Source organism: Meleagris gallopavo, chromosome 5 (assembly GCF_905368555.1).
Source record: "Meleagris gallopavo chromosome 5, MGAL_WU_HG_1.1, whole genome shotgun sequence".
Taxonomy (NCBI): Eukaryota; Metazoa; Chordata; class Aves; order Galliformes; family Phasianidae; genus Meleagris; species Meleagris gallopavo.
This window is the reverse complement of record NC_139408.1, coordinates 2,954,473-2,978,710: the sequence shown is the minus strand read 5'-3', so window position 1 is coordinate 2,978,710 and position 24,238 is coordinate 2,954,473. Positions and strand designations below refer to the sequence as shown.

Sequence of the window (24,238 nt, the reverse complement as noted above, 5' to 3'; positions counted from 1 at the left end):
AGAAATACCAACATACATAAGGAGCTACATATACCATAATGAAGTGCAACTAGATAGCAACTTATTTTATTACTTGTCCTCTCATGAAAAAGACATCTGAGTCTGTAAATCTGTCTATAAAATAGACTTAATGTCAAAACTGAATACTCCAAAGCTCAAGATGTCCATCTATTTGAACTTTTAGCTTTTGAATCATGATTTTAGTTACGGCAATTACAGAGTTAGAGGGTTTAAGTCTGGTTCTGGTTGATCCTGATCTCTTCACCAAGTCCAAAGTTATGATCTGTTTTAAAAATGGTTTATAAAATGTCACAGTGGAGGATAACATAAGTCTTAGCCTAATACAATTAAAGATTTCAAAAGATAGCATATTCATGAGTGAATGTGAGTGTAGTTTTTGAGTTTAGTTTAGTCTGAAAAATTGAAAGCTGAAGAATTAATGCATTTCCTAAATTTCTTAGACACCAATTCATAGCTGTTCTCCATTATCTGTACTCTAAAAATATTATCAAAACTGGATAAATTTTTCTAAATTTTCTAAATTTTCTTATCTTTTTCTAAAGAATTAGTTTTCTAGATTGAGATATCATCATATTTGCTCACTATTGAGCTTACTCGGTTGACATCATCAAGGATTTAATTTAAACCACCTTTGTAGAAGTATTTTTACTTCTCTTTGCAGACATTGCCCCCAGCTGTCATATTGGTAGTCTCATACATATGTATCACCTATTACTAGAAATAGAGCTTTATTCCAAAGATACAAGTAGAAAAACTTCTGTCTTCAGGCTTAATTCCTCTACTGAGTTTCTGGGCACTACCTTACCCTTTCCTGCTCTCCCTATCTTTCTGTGCGCTGATAGGGTTGGATGAATCTGTTTGAATTTGGGAGCTCAGTAGCCCTCCATATCAGACTGTGGAACTGGATGGATGGCCCTGAGTACCAAGTAGCTGACAACCTCTTTTGTGAGGGCGTAGGAGAGAACAACTCTAGACTGTGATTCTACTTGCTAGCACCTTTTTTTTTAGCCTCGGCATTTTGTAGGTTATTATCACACAAGAGCAGATAACTGTCCTCCTCCTGATTTCCTCTGGTAAGGAAGGGAGCAGGAGGTGTTTTGCTCTCCTATCTCACCTTTAAGTCAGAGGCATCAGCCAAGGTCTTTTGGAGAAATAAGTCTGGCTTACAACCTTAGAAGGCTTACATTACTATGGTGAAGAACCATATCTGTTTGCAAACATGATAAGTTTATTTATGATTATGTTTATAGTGTGCATTATGTTTATATTTTCTTCATTCCCTGGTGACTTTCAGTTGCTGGGTTTTACTCCCTACTTCTTCATCCTAACGTTAGAACTAAATCTTGTATGAGGACTTAATTCTACATCTTCCTTTGGTCTGTTCCTTATGATCCAGCACTAATCAATCAGTAAGAGCCAGCTTAGCTACTTGGCTTCTCTTGCTTCAGTCTGCTGTGCAACAGCAATAGCGCTGACCCTCAGCAGGAAGGAGCTGTTCCCAGCAGCTTCGAAAGCAGATTTCCTGAGGTTGCAGGAGTGCAGAGGAATGCCTCATCTCTTCAGCACGCAGAAAGCCACCAGAGATTGACAAACGAGTGGGATAATTTCTTCAAAGCATCACAGCTTCTTCATCCTTTCTTAAACTGAGTACTACCATGGAACTCACTGCAGCGGAAGCCAGAGTGAGCCCTGCACACAGGGGGAGGCAGAGAAGGGAGTTAAAGTTCATCATGTTGCATCTTTCAGTAGCTGGAATTATTTTCTTGGCATGCATTTTGGAGAAAGGGGAAATTAGAACATCAGTAATGCCACAAATGGGCTTTGTCAAGATCTAGATATGCAATTCAGTGTCTTTTTTTGCGATTGTTTCCAGTCTCATTCGGACTTTGAGCTTTAAGGTATAGATGCGAAAAGCTCAGGGCAAGGCATGAGTTCAGAGTGTCACGACAAGGAGGGAGAGGCTGAAACACTTGTATAGGTGTAAAGGCATCTACGACTTTGCAAAGGAGGGGCAATTCCTGCACTCAGCTTTCAGTAACCTCGTCTGTAACCCCCGATCTCTCCAAAAGAGAATCATGGAATCATAGAACTGCTCAGGTTGGAAAAGAGCCTAAAGATCATCAAGTCCAATCAGGATCTAAGCATACTACCCTAAATCTAACAACCCTCTGCTAAATCACGTCCCTGAGCACCACGTCCAAACGGTTTTTAAACACACCCAGGGACGGTGAATGTATTATATATATAGCAAGAGAAGGGGTTATAGAGAGGCCAGAGAAAGCAGAGCTCGATATCAGAGGACGTCGGACCCGAGCCGCCTCTTCCCGGCAGGCCGCCGCCGCCATTCCTCCTGCCGCTCCGCCCGTTCCCACAGCAACGGCGGCGCTGCGGGGCGGACCCAGCCGTGCTGAGGCGGGCCGTGCAGCCGGGCTCCCGCCCCCTGCCACCGCCCCGCATCCAGCGGGCTGGGAGCCGGCGGGCTGCCGAGCGCCAAGATGGTCCATCACTCGGGTTCCATCCAGTCCTTCAGGCAGCAGAAAGGTCGGTGGCAGCCCTCGGGCTCGGGAGCTCCGCTCTGGCGCGGGGGCTGGCGGCGTGGGAGCGGGACTGCGGGCTGGTGCGTGTTGTCGGCACGCAGGATTTGCTTCCCGACGCGTACGAAGGTGCAGCTGTGATGGGAGGTGGTATAGAGGTGTTGTAGAACCGTTGCCGTATGCCGTCGTGAGGGGAAAAAAAAAATGATTTCCTCAACCAACTCGCACTTTTTTTACATAATCTTTGAAGTAACGTGTTTTTTGTTTTTTTTTTTCCTGTGGTGTTTTATTTCTACTTCTATGCCATCCAATGAGGCGAAATGGAGATTTCATTTGCCACCAGCACGTTTCAGCTGTTACCCAGTTCTTTTTCCCCTGATTTCACGGTCTGCGATAACTTGGTCATATGTAACTCATAAGCTTGCTTATTGGATTTTGCCTCATTCAAGTTCCTTTGTTTGAACAGTCAGTGTGAAATCAATAATTCAAAGCACTTGTTCCATTCAGGTAATCCCATAATAGATGTAGTTCTTCACTGCAGATGTTTTGCATTTACCTCCTGTCTCGTGTGCAGTAATGAGCGGTGCTGTTACAACTTGTAAGTGGTCTCGTTTGTCAAGAGCAAAGTTAACAGTATAAAAAAAAATCTTTTTTTTTTTTTTTTTTCCCCCCCTTGCGTATCATGGATGCTTATAGAAGCATCAAGTTACTTGGAGCCATGGTATAAATCCTTTTTGAAAATTATGATTATTCAAAACCATCTTTTTACATACACAGCAACGATGGGCTGGCTCTAGAGTCCTTGCTAAGGCTCTTCAGGAGGCATTCTGCTGTTCTGTTAGAATTTGGGGACGAGGGAAAGTACCTGAAAACGAACTTCATAATGTTCAAGTTCAGGTATGCTACTGAATTGCTTCAAACCAAACTGCATGGCAAGGTTTAAGAAATTGTATGCTTGTGGGACTCGTGAAACTCCATAATACTCTCATGTTTTGAACCAGTGATATAATGATAAGGAGATGGTTGTTCTCCTTCTGCCTGCAGAAATCCTGAGAAAGGTGCCCAAACTGTAATAAAGCCTTGAGAAGAATGCTCTTGGAGCAAGAATGCTCCTAGGGAGCTCTGTAGCCTGCACTGGGCTGACTGGGATGCTGACTGGGATGTGCATCTTTTTCCTGATCATCTTATCTACTGTGTTCTGAATGTACCTAAGGGAGTTGAGTCTTGGCTTTTTCTCAACCTACTGCTTCTGGGCATGGGGCAGGATCGCTTGAAACTGTGGGCAAAAGGCTGCAGAAAAACCAAGCAAACCATAAATCACGGTCAAGAAGTCCTGATCTAATCACAGGGAATTGAAGTAGAGAATCCAGCACCCTGCTGTTGGTGGGTACTGATCTCTCAGCCGCAGAACATCGTGGTGTTATCTTTAGTTTCCTCAAATTTGGTATTCTGCGTCATTCTCCTGATTTCAGTTAGTGTTTTTTTTGAACTTACTGTAGCTGAGATGTTGACCTAATGCACGATTTGCTTCCTAGATGCTCTCAAAGCACTGCCTTACATTCCCTATTTTAGAGACACGGTGGTAATCCTCGTGAAATGGCCAGCTGCCCATCGCAGCTGTGCCTTGCATGCTTCACTTGTGTTAAGTCTGAGCTTCATTTCTTTTGGGGAATTGGAAGGGAATTATTTTGATGTAGATTCTCAATCCAGTGGGAAAGATGTAAAGCAATAAAAGTAATGGTTCATGGAAAAAGTAGATATTTTATGCTTTAATTTTTGATAAAGAGATTGTGTATGTCCTGCTAGATAAGGTAATATTCAGAGATGTAATGTTTTTGATCAAGATGGAATGGACTAGGGAGCATTTTGTTTTCCTACTCTGAGCACTTTTCTATAGCTGAGAAGACAAGCAGCAGTGTTTGTACCAATGCCAGCTTTCCAAGGCTTGGAAAACACCAGAGCGGGTTCTCCAGCCTCTTAGGTCTAGGAGTGTCCTTAACAGTGAGAAAAATATAGAAAAAACTGCATTTATACCCCAAAGATTTGTTTCTGGGTGTAGTTTGTTTTCTTTCTTTTTCTTTTCCCCCTCTTGATAGAGCGAGGAGGTGTTTGCTGTGGGAGGCTACCGTTGTAATGTGACAGCATGGTTTTGTCTTGCTCCTTCTTCAGGTGGTGCACGAGGAGTGAAACCCTTCGTTTTCAAAAGCAGTACTATAGCACGACGTGCTGTTAGAAAAAGGCACTCAGAGATTTGAAAAAAAGTGTCTCATTCTACTTTATCTCCAGTTTGTTGTTCCCTTGTTTCGGTCTGAAGGTATCCCTATAAAAAGAGCAATATCCTGGAGGTAGACTAATCCATGTCTGCACAGTAGTGCATTAGATCTGTTGAGCCATCTGTAGAGTATTTGGTTGCTATTTTTGACTTCTGTTGTGGCAGGAGCTGCTTTTTCTGAAATTACTTTCCTCAGTAATATTCTCAAAGATGTACATTTTATTATTTATGTTCATTATTATACTACATTGCACCTCTATCTCTTCAGGAGATGATTCAAACTATGGTCTCTTAGGAATTACGTCAGAGGGAAAAAGGAAGAAATGTTTCTCATTTCTTTGGAACAGAAAAAAAATCTTGGTCCTCTGATTCCAATATATGGTTTTGCTTAAAACTATTGATTAATAAACAGTTACCCAGAAAGGACAAATAAGAATGAGACAATGTTGCTAAAGACAAAAATGATCTCCGTGAACAATTTGTGTCTGAATAATTCCAGGGCAAAGCAGTTGGCTGGGATTTGGTAGTTGATCTCAATCATGATGAAATGATGTTCTTTTAAATGAAGGGCATAAAAGTATACAGTGGCCCCATAGTAGAATTTGTGGTGTTTGGAATGGATACAGGAGTGGTGCAAAGCAGTGCCTGTGTCATTAGGAAGCTTTTCTGGAAGATGATATGCTTCAGTAGGAAAGGCAGCCTGGGGTTTGGAAGAGGCAGGTGCTTTGTGGGCTGTTTCTGACCTGACAGAAGCTCAAACCTACATTTTGGGTGTAGGTCAAGGTAATAATGATGCTTTAAAATTTAATACTTGCATCTTTAGTACTGATACACAGGCTGCAATTTCCTGCGTACTCTGCTGGGTGCTCTTATTGCCTGTTGTTGTTGTTTTTTAATACCTTTCTCAAAGCCTTTTACTGAAAGAGTATAAGGCTGGGAGAAAGAAAAGAGAATACATTCACACTGTAAACAGAGCTGCTTTTAGCACTGCGTATGAGTTTTAAGAGCACAAACTGCAGACTAAAACCCAGCGCCTGGCTTGAAGTGCTTCTCATCCTCACTGTTCAAGTTGTGTAACAGCACAGGAAGGCATTCAGCAACTTCACAGCGCGCTGTGTCTGTTCTTCGTGCTGATTTAGCTCCTCGGGGGATTCATCCTGAAGTCGCCTGCCTTCTGAGCACATCAGGTATTTCTACAGATGATATGCTCATAGAACCGATCAGTGACAACATTTTGTATCTCTCTTATGTTAGCGTGCTGAAGTTGTAGTGCAGATTGGATGGTTTGAGGGCTGGGTTGAGTGATGGGTTGGCAGCTGGACTTGATGATCTTAGTGGTCTTTCTAAGAATCTAAAGATTCTGTGATCTCTGTAGAGCTGCAGTTCTTCTCCCTACGTGGTAGCAGTCGTTGCCCCATTTACTGCCCCCTGCAAATGCCTTCAAGCTTTGTAGTAGAGTGGAACTTTTCAGCTGTTGTTATATTTTACAACAATTACAATTCTAAGATCTTCATGACCCAAATTCTTTATAGAATAACTTGTGAATTTAATTTGCATTCAAATTGTGACTTTAAATGAGGGTTTGTAAAGATTACATTTTTTTAATATATGTTCCTCTGGAGTTTTCAGTATTCAGAAACTTGGGCTTCTAATTAAGATTTTCATGTGTAATTCTCCAGGGAAGTTTGACACTTCAGTGGCACTGGTGGACCCAGTGCAATTAGCAATGCAAAGAGGTTGCTGAAATTACTAGAAATGCAATTCTGTCCTTGGCAAATTCATAAGAAATGGTGACTTTTATACGTTGTTCTTAGGCACAGACAGAAGAAGTTTTCACATCTGTGTGAGGAAAAGCATTTCTATGGCTCAGCTCTTTCATTTCCATTCCAAGTAGCAAATTAGCATCTACAGAAAATTTCAAACCTGTCCTCTTCCTGACTCTGAAAGCTGAGAGCAGCACAGCTATTAACACCCTCCCTTGAAACGATACCATTTTCAAGCTGTGCCATTTATAATGCTCTAGCAGAGCACTGAAGCACAAGGCCCTATTTTTGATAACGTTTACTCTGGAATGTATTTTCTCTCCTATTTATTGTCTGGTACGGCTACACAGTGTAAGGTGCACTTCATCTTTTTCAGTCAGACATCTTAGAATGGCTCATAAGATGTATTTTTATACCGGATTATATTGTTGTGAGATATTTAACCTTCTATTATGCTAATGCGTGAGTGTTGTAGAAACCTTGTTACTATATTTTTCTTCTCTGAACAAATATATAGAACAAGATGGATGTCATCTACCTGGACTTTCGCAAGGCATTTGGCGTGGTCCCTCACCACAGCCTTCTCTCCAAATTGGAGAGGTGTGGATTTGAAGGATGGACTGTTGGATGGATTAGGAATTGGCTGGCTGGACGCAGGCAAAGGGTTGTGATCAATGGTTCTGTGTCAGGATGGAGGCCGGTCACAAGCGGTGTCCCTCAGGGGTCGGTCTGGGGACCGGTGCTCTTCAGCATCTTCATCAACGACACAGATGATGGCATTGAGTGCACCTTCAGCAAGCCTGCAGTCTTCTTTAGAATTTTTATTTTATTATTTATGTTTCATCGAATATCACCACAAAATTACTAGTGCCAGTTCTGCCTTCGTATTTAGGTTGGTTCATTCTGCTTTTTTCCTTTTTGAAATCTACCATATCCTCATATAGCAGATCATATAGATGATACATGAAACAAATGAGAGTGTGGATCAAATGCAGTGTTTGTAACAATGTTGTAATATACTGGATTTGTTAAATCAACATTTTACAATTAAGTAGACTTTATGACTTCAGCCATGAGAAATGGTTGCCACAATAAGGAGCACCCAGAGACCCAGGTCCCAAGCTCTGCAGCCTGCTAAGTAGCAACAAAGTAGTGATGTCTTTTTCACTGAAAAATAAGGGAAATAGCAGAAACCAAGTGAAATCCTCATTGGTTGAGCTACAGGAAGGTCTCTGGTTGTCTGCTTGGACCTATCTATCTGTGTTGTCTTGACTCAGACACTCAATGAGATTTTCAGAAAGTGTGATACGTATACGGCAAACCCCACATACAAATCTTATATTTCCTTCATCAAGCTCGTTTAATAATATATTCAGTTCTATACATCCTAAAACATATGTTGTGATAGATTATTTATTGAAGATGATTGTAACTCAAAACTAAGCTACAGCATGTAGCAATATGTTTTAACAACTTCGAGCCTCAATGTGTGCAAATTCATCACTGTTTGCTCAGAATGAGATTCTGTGTCTACCTCAGTTTGAGTTATCATCTGTCTTATGAAGGCTTGAAGCCAGTGTGGCTGAAGTGAGGAGTCGTTCATTTGTCTGAGTGCTGAGGTCATGGTTTCATTCTCGATTCTTCTACTATAAATGGGACTCTGAAGAAGCTAATATCTTAGTTATGCTTTTTGGTTACCTCCAAAATGCAAACATCAGGGAAAAGCAACATTCATTATGTGACTCTTTGGTGTGTTTAAAGGAAGGATTTCTTGAAAAAGCAGAAGCCATGGAAGCATGCTGATTTAGCTTCCAGTGTAGGAAAGGGAGTGTGGCTTGAAGAGTAACCCATATGAAGATTATCTCCTGAAATCACTTCTGAACAGCAACATGCCCCCATTTTTTCATTAGTAACAACACAGAACAAGAAGATGGATGGGTTTTCCTGCTTCTGGGTTGCAGTTCTTACTGGATTTCTGTGTAGCACTGGTAACTCCAGGAGCATGCGTCACCAGAAGAAAGTAGAGCACTCGCAAATCTTCACTGAAAAATTCATCATTGCATCACAGTTACTAGTCATGTATGCTCCAGATAACTGTTGCGATGATGGCAAGCTTTTGAGCTGGAAAGTGTTTGAAATGTCACTACCTGTCGGAATTATTAGTGTCACCCTTGCTTAAAAGAAGTTACTTATTCCTTACTACTGTTTTGTTTGCTGAGTAACTTCCTCAGTACGTCTTTGTATCCCATAAGGTGTGATATGTGTTAAGTTTGCCTTTTTTTTTTTCCTTCTGCTTTATTAGACCAGTGCATGGTTTAAATCAAATCACGAATCACACTTTGAGGGGGAAAAAAAAGTCATTTTTCTTCTTATCTCCTTGCTACTGTGTGGCAGTCCATTACCTTTCTTTTCTGTGAAGTCATTCTAAAAGGAATTTCATGGTATGAAAAAATTGCGACAAAAGAGCAAAAAGAGCAAAGGGAGTTAAGCAGTGAAACAGTAGAAAAAGCAGGCGATCGTAAGTCCAAAATCCATGAATGTATTGAGTGGCTAAGGGCAGGAAGTTTTAAAGCAACTAAGAGTAAATAAAAGAGAATGTAGAAAGATGAGTAATGATGCAGAGAGATAGAAGTGGTAGGTGGATAGACAGACAGATATATAAAATAATGCCGGGTCCTGCATACAGACAGAGCATCTTGAACTGTGTGTATTGTAGTGATTTTCAAGCCAGTTGCCAAAAGAAAGGGGGCAAAGGAACAGATAGAAGCAGCTAGCCTTCAGCTTTTAAAGATGACTCCGTTAGGATGTGAAAAGCATTGAATGCAACTTCGCATAGAGCCACGTACATGAGATGGAAGAATAAGCAGGTACCATGTGAATGTGGGAATGTGTATGTCAGAATGCACTGCAAAAAGCTGGATCTTTCAGCTAAAATTAAAACACAAAACCCATGTACCTCACTTAATATGCTTGTGTTTTTGTTGAAATCATGCTTTAAAATGAAACACGGTAAAATATATTTCTGGATTCCGAATTATCTGAGGCTTGGGGGCTGTCTTGTGCAGAAAACTTAGATTCTGTTGATACGTTTAAAGACAAGAGATCAATCTTTACATGAAAAATTGACTTTGAGTGTATATCACGCATTCAGTAAACATTTGCAGGATCTCTGAAGGCTCGCTGTTGACTGATCCATTTGTAAAGGAAGGTTGGCACTTCCAATCTGTTCAGGTGAAATCCCACTCAACACTGTAACACCTGAGGGACTTTGGATTGCTGGATTTTTCAAGATGCAGGCAAGTATTCCATCAGGATGTTTGATAGCACTTGGATGCATAATCTGCAGTAATTGGTAGGAGTTATTCTCATAATGCTGTCTAAAAAGTATTGGAATTCAATGTACTTCAGTACTTAAATCTTTAACAAGCTGACAAAACTATGTCCTGAGCTGCAGGAGATGCTACAACACTTGTTGGTTTGTTTGGCAGTTTGCTTATATTGCAATAATTAGGTGCTCTTGTCTTTTCAGAAAGCACCGATGCATTGCTGGTGCTGTCGTGAGCTTTCTTTGCATGTAGGCTTGAGTGAAGAAGGAGGAGAAAATTATCAGATGCACAAATGGGAATGAATGAATAATGTACAGGAGCTTAACTGTGTTGCTATTAATAATTCACATTTTCAGAAACACAGAACTTTGAACTTGCTGTTTTAGAAATCCAGTATCTAAATAAAATGAAAAACTGAATGGGAAACCAAGCTGTCATCAGAAAGCACTTGTCATGACTGCTGTCCTTCCTGAAAGGAACCTTCCTTAAAAGTATTTCATGGTGTCTGATTTGGAAACTATCTTGAGTACGTTTGAGCGTAACATTGAAAAATAATTGTGAGATTTTATGGATGCATTCCACGTGGCAGTCTGACATACCCCACTGATTACAATGGGAATTCAGTGGGTGACTGGGAATCGGGTGTGTGGAGAAACTACTTCTTAGGATATTATCCTGAAGTGAATATAATGTGCTGTTAGGGATCAATGTTTTTTTTTTTCTGCTGTAGGATAGAAGGTTCTCTAGCTTTATTTTATGTTTTAAATTGAGAAATAAGTATGAGATCGATTGTATACAGAAAGCAACACAGCAGCAAATTACTGTCCATTGCTTAATTAACCAGCAAGTATATGTTTGTTTCTGGAAGGCTTTCATAGAGCTTTTTGTGACATTTTCAGTAACTGGAGTATTATAAAGTAGAAAGATGAGAATAGATTTGAAATAAATAGGAGTGGAGCTAAACAAGAAATAAAATAAATTCTTCTAAATTTCCTACCAAATGTCTTTGTTTGTTTGTTTGTTTTTGGTTGTTGTTGTTGGGTTTTTTTTTTTTTTTTTTTTTTTTTTTTTGCAAAAGAGGATTAAAAAGGAGAGTGACTGAGCACTAGAGCAGGTTGTCTGGAGAGGTTGTGAGGACTCCAGCCCAGATGTGGTGGTGGGGTGACCCAGATGCTCTCTGTGGCCCTTCCCAAGCAGGGACTTGGACCACTGACCTCCAGGGTCAAGCCTCTGCCATTCCATGGTCATCATCAGCTAAGCTTTAACTTTGAACGCATCTGTTATTAATGAATCTATTTATATTACTGATGTACTTCCTTTTTGTAGATAACTAAGAAGCCTGGCTATGAGTTATACTTTATCCTAAATTACTTCGGGATATTTATTCGTTAATATCTTTTCTTAATTTTGTCTCCTTTTCATTGTCTTCATCTATTGGGTTTCTGAAGAATTTTCGTACTGAAAGCATCAATTAAAAAGGAATACACTAGCACAATTAAATAAGTACTCTGTGCTCAAAAAAAAAATACAACTTCTACATCATGTTTAGATTCCATAATTATTTTCCATGCTTTGCAAGTTGAATGTTTAATTTTACCAGGAACTTGGCAAAAAAAAAAAATCACATGCTTTAGAGATGGGAGAACAAATAACTCACGTGACTGGTTGACCAGCAGTGACATTAATGCCAAGTGCTTGTAGTAGAACTGTACTGAGAAGGGTGCACAGGCAAGCTAGGGCAATGCAGAACACTTGACAGCAGCAGTAACTACTTGTTTGGCAATGGATGCTCCACAGACAGATGCCAAGCAGTGTTACCTGAGCTCTCTGATAGAGCCAGCTGTCCTAGTGACCAGACGTGGGGTCTGTCTTTCATCTGCCAGGTTGTTTGCCATCTTGGTCCATGCCTGTAGTTGTATGTCCAGTTGTGGTGTGGTGACTCTGGAGTGAGTAATGGGCCATAGCTTTGGCATCTGAGAAAGGCCTTAGAGAAGCATTTTTACAAGCACTAAATTCTGTCTGAGGTTAACAAGCTCTACTCCAGTCCTGCAGTTGTTTAAAATTCTTTGAGAGTAGCCCTGGGCTGCTCTGCCTTGGAAATCTTGTAATAAAAAGAACAAGCATCTTTGGTGTGCATGGTCAGTCCGAAGTATTAAACATATGACTTCTTGACAAAACAGTATGTAAAGTTCCAGGAAAAAGAGAGAAAAACTGAGAAACAACTAGAAACTGGATGTTTTTGTAGAGGTGAATATAAAAGCTGTTTTGTGCTATCTGCTTACCACATTTCATTTTTCAAACACGCGATGTCTGTGGCTCATTAAAAGACAACTTTTTTAATACTGAGCAGTAGAGAGGATATTTTGCAAACCAAAAGAGTTTTATACAGCTCTTCTGTTCAGCTCTGTTATATTTTAGGCAGGCATGTTGATATGCCACATAAGATACAAAATTCAGGGATGTCTTCAGCCCTTCCTTTCCTTTCGGAATGTAGAACCATTAATTCAAAAGAGCAAAACTCATAAGGTAAAATTCTTCAAAAAGGCAACAGAAGAAGTAAAAATGTGATATCTGTCCATGAATTAGGGCAAAATAAATAAAGATGGCTTTTGAAGTTTAGAGTCCATCAACAGGACCAAAACCAAAAAGTCTGTGCTTGTGGATTTTTTTTTAATTCTACTGTGGAAAAAGTGGTTTAGAAGGAGTAACATTTGTTTTCTCTTCTAAATTTTACCAGTGAGTATTGAAGCTGCTCGTACTGAGGCTTGCAGAAGACATCAACTGAAAGTGCTATGCAGGGGTGGAATAATTAGGGTATAATTATTTTAATTTTTTTTCCGACGTTGATAATTCTTCATTTGTTTCTCCTGACAATCACTTGCTTTTTACTGGGGCTTTTAGTAAGCCAATTTGGAAGGTAAATGAGCGTGAGTGCTTAGAAGAGTTGGTAAAATTTCAAGAAAATTCTGATCCCGTGAACATTTGGATTTCCTGTGGTACAGTCCCCATTTAGAGCATTTCTGAAAAGCTTCATTGGTCAATTCCGGAACAGGCAACTAGAAGGAATAACATTACTGTAGGATTCCAAGGGTATTTCTCTCAGCATCTGGGAAATGCTGTGGAAAATGAAGTATTGAACAAAGTTAGGATTTGACGTAGGCAAACCCTCTCTCCTTTGCTTCGTACCCCAGTTATATATTGTGTTCTCCAATGATGTCTGCAATGGCAGATGTTTGGAATGAAGGAATGAAATATGCACCCCACCAAGGAAGAGCAGACTTTATGACTAGATTTCCTTAGCATAGAAATACATATTTGTGTATGGCTCCTGATTGGTTTATTCCTTGTGACCCAAGTACCTGTGTAATTTGTTGTGTTCTGCTTTCCTTCCTTCCCATCCCTGCTTTCAGGTTGTAGATTACAAAAGCTTTTCTAGCTTGCCTGTCAGCTTTCCAACGCTCTCTGTAGAAGACTGTGCCATTAAGAGGAGCATCAGAGAGGAATTTATCTGTGCTCCTCAGAGCTCTTCAGATCTTCCAGAGAGGCAGGGAGAGAATGTGCAGCCAGAAAGGTCAGAGCTTTGGTAGCAGTATCTTGCTGTTGAATATGAGAAGCTATTTCTTCCCCTCCACTCATCTGGGGTCCTGACACAGCCCATTTCTGTCTGTTGGGAGATTGGAGTTCATTACCAGCATGCTCGTTAAGCTGCCAAATGTACATTTATATTTTATATGTCCTGTGCATGCATCCATACCTCAGAGAAAGGAAGCAACCATCAACAGAAAGATGCTGGCCTCTTAAACCATTGGTCTTACATTAATTATGTGAGCATTAATATGCCATAAGGAAGCAAATCATGACAGCTGAATTCAAACCACTGGCAGCTTTGTCCAGAATAGTTAATAAATTTAATCAAGAATATCCTCAAAATAAATGCTCTTAGGAGTAATGCGTTTTAGTTTAGAGATTTTAGCCTTGAATCTCTCTGTTTTAGCTTCACCAAGGTATTTTGCTCTTTTTTCTTCTCTTCATTTAAAATTCACTGTTTTCAGGACTCAAAAGGCTGGAGGGGAGAGGAACAAAGCTCCTTTAGCAAATTTTGGTTTTGTTCATTTCTCCTGTTCATTTTTAATCCCTGTGTTTATGAAATAATTTCTTGTAGTTTCCAACAGAAAGATATGTACTGGTATAGTTTTGGTTATATCCTTTCTTTTTAGTTCTGCTTCTCCTTCCATTTCTTCTTGTGATGATCTATCTTCTATAAACATAAGGTCTGCATTATTGATTCTGTTGACGTTTCTTGTTATATTTGATAAATAGTTGAATGCTGAAGTCAAGTTTTAAAAAAAAATCGAGCTTAGAATTTGACTATCACTATTGGATGAAGATATATTTTATGCTACACAGTAATTGTTCAGTTAGCAATTTTGTAATTTTTTTTAAATGTTGATGGAAACAAGTCAGGAAGAAGATGCAAGTGTGCATTAGTATAGCAAGCTGTCTCTCAAGACATTCTGAACATTGCTGGGCAAGCAGATATCCAGATATAAGCAGATATCCTTTTACATTGTCATTAGGCAATGTTTTGGGTTTTTTTTGTTGTTGTTGTTTTCCATTTTATTTTTTTCTCAAAAGCTGGCCTCGTGGACAATAATAAAGTTATAAATACCTATTGATGTCCTACGGTGCTAAGGAGTGATGGAAGGTAGTGCATTGATGAGGACTGCATCAGCATCTATCGCAACACAGTAAAGCTCTAGGGTACTGAGAGCAGAATGCTTGTTCTTTGTCCAACTTTTAAAATGACACAGCACTGATTGTCCAACTCTCTTCAGATTTGTAAGACGTGCTTTTTTATTTTCCTTTATTTTTCACACGAATTTGTAAATAGTTAAGAACTTGACCAGAAAATATAAGTCAGTCATAGACTGTGGCCAGAAAACATCTTAATATAGTAAATCTTTTTTTTCCCTCCTAATAATCCAGTAATGTGAACATCCAGTTGGTAAATATTTTATTACACTTTGTTATGGAAGCAGACAGAAATATTAATGGTTCTTATCCAAGAGCTTACATAGAAAAAGAGAAGATCCTCAGTCTGATAGCAATATCTCTGGGAAAAAATTTTCTCAGTGCTGGAAAAAATTACTACTTGTCAGAAGAGGAAAATGATGCTTTTATAATAAATGCCTCATGAGGTTTTATTCTCATAAAGAAATTATTGATTTGTGACCAACTTCCTATTTTTCTCTGATGAAATTCTCTCAGCTTAATGCCAGTCTGCCTTGTAAACCCTTGAATAAATAATGCCAAGGAATTAGGCTTTGCATAGATTTTAGTTTGTAGAAAAAAAGGAGATGTTGAGGCCACATCAGGATATGTGACAACTGCTTAAGGAGCAGAGCTGTTACACGGTCTCACCATTGTAGATAACGAAGAATAAAGGATGCAAAGTCAATTTTCCATAAGTGGTAATTTTTGCACTTCTCAATAAATCACTCAGCAATTCCAAGTCTCAATTTGCCTATTTTTATCCGTCTTACAAATCTTTACATTTTTGGCAGAACTCTAAAATAGGAAACTACACTTAAAATTGACACAAGGTAAAAATTGCATACTTATCTTTAAAATAAATTTGCATAAATGCTACAGAACTCTAGACTAAGCTATCTGACCAATAGAATATCCCTAACAAACCTTGTGAACATAAAAAGAAATAAAGTTTAGTGGGAGCAGCTCTCCTATCACCTTCCTGTGTTAGCCTTACAGGTAGAGAAGGTAGAGCTTTCTATTTTAATAGGCATAACTCATTGGACGTCTAGCTAGCAAAGAAGGTTCCTTCTAGGAACCTCTGTGTGTCTGGGTGACGACGATTTCCTTTGCATCCTCTTACTCAAGCAATAGAAGTTGACTGAACCAACTTTTTATGACTAATGTCAACAACTATCACTCTTTTACCTAGCTGGAGACCTAGGAAACATAACGGCAGAAGGGTGCTATAAATGTTTGCTGTATCATTAGATAAACTTTTGGATCCATTCTTGTTGTCTTAGCAAGTTGTGGTCAAACAGTTGATTTTGGCAGCCAGCTGGACGTAATGATTTGTCTGTATTACTGGATCAAAAAAAAGAAGTGAGAAATAGTTTGAAGTCTTGTTAGCAAATGGTCTCTTCACGTCTTTCTTAGCATTGATCCTTATTAGGGATTGATCTCAGGAGGAGAGAGTGCCTGCTGACGTGGGGTTATTATATGCCTGGAGTTGTATAGACATGAGCTTTTGCTGAGTATTATGGCTAAGACCAGTGTGCAGGAATTAAAAAAAAAAAAGAAGGCAGATTTTGGGCTAGGAATCCTCAAGGATATTGAAGCATCCTTATTTTTGAGATCTCTATAATGGTTGGTCTCTGAATAATATATGTATTAATATATTGATACATTTACTCAGTAAGTGCTAGTCTGGTGTTTAAGGTTTTCCTGAGTCAACGTGATGGTCACAACTCTTCACGTTTTGGTTTTGGTCCCTAGGTCCACCCACTGCATTGAGTTGTTAGGATGTTTTTTTTGCAGTCAAGTATCACTCTTGAAAACTGTACAGTGGTATTTTTTGTTGACTTATGGTACAACTGTGAAGCTTAGAAAATCTTGAAGATAGTGTGAATTTTATTGACCATTCTTCCCTTTTATTGCAAGATTCCAAACCTTGTGACATGACTCATCCATGCATGTGTAAGCCAGTGATGTTTTAGGCTGTTTGCTGCGAGTGTATTATGTGTATTATCTGAGTAGGCTCAGAACGATTGATTCTTGTTGCTCTGAGCTACAAGGTGACTGTTAAAGTGTTCTCACTGCTTACGATATCACTGCATCATTTATTTAGAAGTCTATCTTCTTAAAAGTATTAAGAATTGAAAAAATGAGTATGCATATGAGCCTTCAAGTGGAATGAAGTAGGTTAATTGCCAAATGCCAATTCTGCCATCTCACTGGTGCCAGTTATGTTTGTAGTTTTATATCCACCTTTTTTTCTGCTTCCTTAAAAGTTAAAACCTTCTTTTTCCCCCACTTTTATAGAACTAGTTCCAAATTCTAAAATAGAAACACTAATTGTTGAGAGATCAGTAATTACCCGTAGATTATCTTTCATTAGAGATAGACTCTAATTTTGCGTTGGACGTAACTCCCATACTTTTAATTACATAGAGTACGTAATGATATTAGTAATTCTAACAGCAAGATCTAAGAGCAAAGTGAGGCAAGTTTTGCAGAGATAGAGATAATATCTTTTGTTAGCTAGTATAATTAGAAAAGTTAGACAAGCTTCTAAGCATGTAAGCACTCTGCAAGTCTTAAATAAAAACTGCAAACTTCAAGTGTAAATTTAAAAAGTTGTGGTGTAATTAATAATGTATCTTAAATTGCATCCCCTGCCTTTTCTTTCAGAAGGCCTAATTGATGTAACTGAACTTTAAATTTATCATGAGCTTTTTACTATTTGATAACTCATATTCCACTGTAATTAAAAAATGTTATGCTTTGATATTACAAAGCTGTGCACACACGTTCTATTATAGGAAAGTTGGACGTTAATGAACATCACTTACAAAGTCTTGAATGTCTGTTTGTTAACCTCAAGTACACTAGTAGAGCTCTCAAATAATGGCTGGGATTACATATTATTATTATCTTCGTTTCTGGATATGAAAGCAAACAGTTGAGGGTTAATAAAAGTGTTGAGTTATGAATTTGTCAATGGTTTATAGGCTGCTTTGGCCCGGTTCCATGACTAGCAGGGTGGGGGGACTCACTTTCAGAATATGTTCCACTGAATTTTATGCATCTCCAACTGCAGTGGCTGCTGAGAGCTGTTCTTTATACTCTTTTTTAATACACGTTTGAATTGAGCATCTGTGAATTTTTTCTGCTTATCATATACTCCAGGATGTTCCCCAGAGACAGCTTCTCTTTCTTGTGTTAAGCATAACTTTTTTCTCCTCCTGCACGCTATCAGCCTTCTACTTTCCATAAATTAATGCTTTCACTGTTACTAAATATTTTAACTAACAGATAAAAAGTACAGTTGAATCAACTGTGATCTATTTTTTCTTTTAGCACTCTTTGGCAAAAGGAAAACAAAAAAAGCATATTTGCTGGTGCATTTGACATAGAGTATAATTCCATCTGTTTTGCCATTTTCTTATCTTATAAGCTAATTTCACTTGATTTGACAGCAATATTTTGTATGAAAAGTTGTTGGATTTAGAAATTGCTAAGGAGAGGAACTTGAACTTTTATTTTTAGACTCGACTCTGAATTCTTTCTGGAGTCAAATGTATGGCTTCTTATTTTCTCTGTCTGGGCTTCAGACTATGGAGCAATCCTCATCCTACACTGTTAAATTATTTCTTGCAGGATGCAAGAGATATGTAATCTTGAACATATTTTGAGACAAAATGTTGAGTGCCCTCTTAGTTTTGTGATATCAAACTGCAACACTCAGTGTCATCAGCAAACTTGCTGAGTGTATACTTGTTCGTTCTGTCGTAGGACACTGATAAAGATGCTGAAGAACACCAGTCCCAAAATGGACTCCTGGAGAGTTTTAGTCTTAAAAGACAGAGTGATGTGCTTGGTAGGTTTAGCAGGGTGCTTGGTTTGTCATCGCAGTCAAGTACGAAGACAAGCTCAGACTTTTGTAGCTGGATCCTGCTGTGTGTGTTCAGTGGAAGGGCATTACCAGGAAAGACCTTTAGTCACTTAATTTCTCGTATGTGTGTGTGATGTTCCATCTTTCTATGAGAAGAGATGCAGTGGATAGTATGAGAAGTGACAAAATAGTGATTAAAACATATTTGTGCATGGGTTTGATACAAAGAAATAAGAACTGTGTTCCAGTTGAGCAAGTTTGCCATTTTTATAAGGTTAAAAAACATTAATAAGGTACATTAGTTTTGATCTTGTAAAAGACATTATTCGTGAAGGGAAAAAAATCTTACAGAAATACAGAAATCTAAATCAGATACAGAGATGAATATAGAATACTTGCATAGTTCTGTACAGTTTGCTTAATTGTGCTTGTTGAAAGGATATCATTTTCTTTTTAAATCCTAGGCTTTGAAAGAGCACGGATATATTTTTTTTTTTCAGATATTTAACCTTTAGAGTTCTTAAGTGCTTTACTAATGATCTCAACTTTTCCCCTGTAATTTCAGAAAATTATAAAATTGCAGTTTTTTTAAATAGCTCTATACACCTCCACAATATGTCTTATGACACATTGAGCTGCCTTACGTGGGCCTGATGTACAAGCAGGTGACTTGAGATCAGCACAGAGGTTCCTGAAGGAGGCTAAAGAAAGCCTTCTAATTAATGAGCAGGATTTTTGTCAGATCTTGCTCTAAGAAGCCTTTGTCACATGCAAAATGTCGAAGTCATTGAAAGCTAGCAGGGAACTACACCACAGTTGGTAAAGAAAAAGTTCTTTCGTTCTGCAGCATTTAGCAGCTGAGGTGATCTGCAGCCAAAATTCTCAGGCAGTCCATGGTTGCATGCCGGTGAAATCTGTATTTGTCATCTGTTGGCAGTTCATATCCAGCCTATAAGCAACAAAAGCACATTTCAGTTTGTTTCAGTGTGTGCAAACCAAACGTGTCAGAACCAAAACTGCGTTTCACTTCCACAAGAAACTGTCAGTTGGGGTTTAGGAAAATTTTCTCTTCCTCTAGATATCACAACTTGCCAGTTCTTCTGGGCTTTGCATCAGCTTCCTGTATGACTCTCAGCCTCCTTTTGTGTGTTTCTCTTCCTGTAGCCTCAAACATGAAGTCATCCATTCCTGTACCTCATCTACAAGCTTTTTTAGGAGAGAAATTAGTATAGCTCTGGTTCTAAAGAGTTGTGTGCTACTTGAGTTTTACTGTGTTTTTTTTTTTTCACCAGTGATCACTTTGTGCAACAAATATGTCAGTGATAACATTTCCATCGTTAAGAGTTCTGGAGTTATACTAGATTTTCGCACTGAAAAGTAAAACCGTTGAAGAAGCAAATTCAAAAATCATTGTCCTAGAAGTGCTTCTGAGCCAACCTCACCATCTAAAGGTGAATCAGAAGAATCAAAATCCTTATCTTGCTCTAGAAACATGGAAGTCTTGTCTGGGTGAGGGTCCTTTGCAAAACCTGTCTCGCACAGTAAGTGTTTCAGACGTATTCCTTGTGTGCCACGTTTTCCAGTAATGAGGCTTAAACCTTGTAAAAGGTTGTGTTTTTAATTGCAGCTGTTATTAATTAGGCTAAATACCAATTGTTTTCATGAGATAGTTAATTGGTACAGCCATTAGTAATGCCAGATGTTGAGATCTCCCAGGGTTTCAGATCCTTTATTCTAATCTTACAAGGAGCTTTTTTAAAGCAGTACTGAAAGTCATGCAGTTTTCCTGCAAAAATCTTTTAAATTTAACAGTATAGCCAAAGTGTTTTAGATAACCATGCATCAGACAAAAAGCAACGCTGTAGCAGCTGAAAAACAAGCTGTCAGTATAAGAAATAATGATGATGATGATAATAATAATAATGAAACATGTTGAATTCCCTCAAGACTGAACTCGGTTATTTGTTGACAGCAAAGTTATTGCATGTATATTGGTGGCTTCAGGTGCTTGAACATAACTGGGTCACTGATGAGTATGTTGCAAAATAAATGATTAAAAACAGTTTTGCTTTTATTGCATCTGCTATATGCAGATAGATATTTTATATATATATAAAATATAAATATAAAAAATATATATAAAATAATATAAAATATGTATGTATTGCTAGATGCAAGTAGGAAACATGCCAGTTAAGAAAGGACAAGTAACTGGAATGCATTCACCTTATCTGGCTTTTCCTTCTCCCATCTTATATTAGAAATAAGACTTAAAAATAATTTTATTTCCTAACCAGTAATTAGTTTAAAATATTTTGGGAGCCCTCTCTCGAGGATTAAAAATAAATAAAGTCCACAAAATTATCATTCAACTAAGTGCCAAGAGTTAGCACCAGCAAGCCACTGCAAGCTTCTAAAATGAGCCATTGGAACCTGGAAGTATCTGCTGGTGTAATCAACTCAGAATATGAAATCTATATAGGGCAATATTAATTAAAACTGAAGTTGTTTCAGGACATCTTCCTGGTTGTTGCACAGTCACGATTCTGTTAGTGCAGAGCAAAGGACTGTGGTGAAAAACCATTGGGACACAAGGGAGCTGTGGCAACAGGACTTACAGCACACAGACTGCATTAAAGAATGAGGCAAAAAAAAAAAACCCAAACATCCAAGTGATGCTGTTCAGCTAGGAAGTTTAACTCGTGTGACAAAGGATAGTGTTAGAAAGATGTTCCCATAGTTATAAATTGGCCATATCAATATATTTCAGTATGTTTTAACTTGCTTTGCATAATTAAAATATGCATAGGTAATATTTAGCATTACACTGTACTGCACTGCAACGCTCTGAACTCTGCAATCAGAATATCTTGGATTTAATCTTCACTGTACCTTGTCAGGTACTTGTCAGAACACAAAGCATATGTTCAGAAGCCTGGGAAGACCTGAAGAGCTTTGGTGATATTGTGCTATACACACTCTGTCGTCGATTCAGCAAAATACTATGAGAAACAAACAGTGTGCCTTATTTCTTTGGGATGACTTTTTCAGTTTTCACTGAAAAGTATACCAAACATATAGCTGATATTAATAAAGAACTCTGGAAATGCTTCAGTAAATAAAACTGCTTAGTAACTAGTTAGCTAGAACGTAGAAGAAATTATTCTTCAGACTGTAGGAATCAAGAAGGGCATTGACTGCATTGGAGCCAGACACCCATTTCTCTTCCCGAAGTACCAAAGCTTCTAACTTCTCTTCTTCCAGAATTTGTAAAGCTACTTATGAACTTGAGCATTCTGGAATGTTCATGCTACCGAAATCTCAGTAGTCCAGTGCCCAGATACAGTTTTTGTATTAAAGAATCCAATCAGTAGCTGCCTTATACCACTAATGCTTGTGAAAGTGAACAGTACTGATCCTGCTGTGCAGAAGGCTTGTATTGTGACTTTAGTTGCTAGCTCAAAGAAGGGTACTTGCTCTATTCATTTCTTTTTGTTATATGGTGTGGATGATTGTCACGGCTCCCTGAATGCAGAGACTGAATTTCAGCATGAATGATTTAATGCTGAAGGGATTTTCTGTATGCTGGATGTGAGAATGCATGGCCGTTCCTCTCAAACTGGTGAAAAAGCTTCCATCTTTCTCCACTGCCTTATATTGTGAAGCCATGCTGCAGTTGTGCAGCCATTCCTCCCTACAGCTATCTTCACATGGAACTCAGTTCTCGGAGTGCTACTCCACATAAGGTGCATTTACATAAGTAAAAAGACAACATAGACATTAAAACTCTGAGTAGCAGCATTCAGCTTTTGCTTGCAGTTGGTCTCTTGTGAGCATGGAGACATTGTCAGGAGCCTGTCTGCCTGTTCACTTTCCCACAGCAGGCACAAGCTCACCTCAATGCCAGATGCAGAGATCCAAGTGTCCAGCTGTGTTACCTGGTCAGGGACAGAAAGAGAGTGTTGATAGTTTTTGCATTGATTTCTTTTTTTTTTTTTTTTCCCCTAAGATTATACCAGGGCTTGCTAACTAATTTGATATGTCTTTTACAAATAAGTCTGAAAAATGGCTGAGACTTTGCCTAGATTCCCAACAGTGCGAGTGTAATTTGTGTGTGGTGTGTCAGGCACCAAATAAAGGCTGCAGTCATTCAAATGCATTTAGTTTCAAAATTTTCATTCTACTCTAAAGGACTATAACGAAATATAGAAACACCGTATCTACTAACCAGATAATATTACTAATAATAATTTATAATACCTCATTTGTATCTTGTACATGACTTTATTTCATCCAGTCTCTCACAGAAGCAACATATCAGTGAAGTAGGAATTGTCAGCAGTGTAGTTCTGAGCACCATCTCAGATTTATCTCCCTTTACTCAGAAGGGAACCTTGCATACAAAGTGACCTTTGCCAGCCATCGGGCAGCAGTCACAGCTTTAAATCTAGGCACATAAATGGGTTGTACAGAAAGGCAAGGGTAAGCATTTGTACAGGTATGTATGAATCTGAAAGCCTTGCTTCACTCTGTGCTGTAGAAGGAGAACAACTTATATAACAGTGACTATAACTCAGCGTAAAAGCAAAGTCTCCTCAGGGATGATATTAACGTTTAAGAGAATAAGAACTGGCTTTAAATATATTATGGCGGAGTGCCAAACAGCAGCTCCAGTTGTCTTTCTCAAAAGCTTGTGCCCACTTAGCTGTATGTACTGACCTGTCTTTCAAAGAAAAGAACTTGAAAAATACATAAATAATTGATTTTAAAAGCTACCCACAATGTGTTTCCTTTCTGTGTGGAAAGAGAGATTTCAGAGAGTAAATGGGATAAAAGGATATAGCCAGCTTTCCAAATTTAACCCAGGCAGTTCTCCTTTCCTTCTTTTCTTCTGAGCCTACTCTTCAGCAATAATAAGCCAAAATAATAGTGCTGGAAGTCACTGAACTTGGAAATTCATGAAGAGTAAGAAGCGATTGCTTAAATGATTGTGTTGGCTTCACTTGAGATTGTGTTTTCTCCCAGTGGGAGAAATAGCCATAATAATGTAGTCTGTGCTAATATCTGAAGGGAGCAGCACGCTCAGACTTCCTCGGATTTTGAGTTCTTTTCTGCAGTCCTTTTCTGCTTTCACACTGATGTATTGATGTTGTCGTGCCTTCAGCATGCCTTTGGCTGAGTGGACAGTGGTGCTGGGCCACAAGCATAACCAAAATCTGGCTCTTAACTTTTGATTGGCAGAAATTCTCATAAAATGATCAGCAAAGCATGAAAGGTCATCGAATTTTGAAGCATCTAAACATTTTCTCTTGCAGATAACTATTAGGAATCTCTCTCAGTGCTTCACAGTGTTGATAGAGGAGTCCATGCATTCCAGAAAAAAATGCAGCCAATCTCCAGCAAAAGATTTTGATATGCCTCCATATTAACTTTAAGGGAAAATCCTGTCCTTGTTTGACATCATCTTTAGTACAGTAGGCCTCAATATTCCTCTCCTTCCACCACAGTGAAAACTCTGATTGTAGTGAAGTCATGGTTAAGTGGACTCATGAATTCTGCTCACTCCGAAGTATTTTGCAGAAGACATTTATTATCGCAGTCTGTGCTTCTGATTTACAGTCAAAGAGAACAGAAATATATCTCATTGTAATGGCTTGTGGACATTCTTGCTTTGGGAG

At 38.6% G+C, this 24,238-nt stretch overlaps 1 protein-coding gene across 3 annotated transcripts in view; it reads left to right on the top strand.

Moving 5' to 3' along the window:
* Window positions 1-24,238, top strand: part of ANO3 (anoctamin 3) — a 167,304-nt gene that overhangs the window by 51,911 nt on the left and 91,155 nt on the right. The window contains exon 1 of one of the 3 annotated variants that reach the window (XM_019615250.3): window positions 2,417-2,562. The exons of the other annotated variants lie outside the window; for them this stretch is intronic. Coding sequence (XP_019470795.2) covers window positions 2,517-2,562 — 46 coding nt within the window. The 5' untranslated portion in view covers window positions 2,417-2,516. Of the gene's footprint in view, window positions 1-2,416; window positions 2,563-24,238 lie in introns of those variants that run through there. 3 annotated transcript variants of the gene reach the window in all.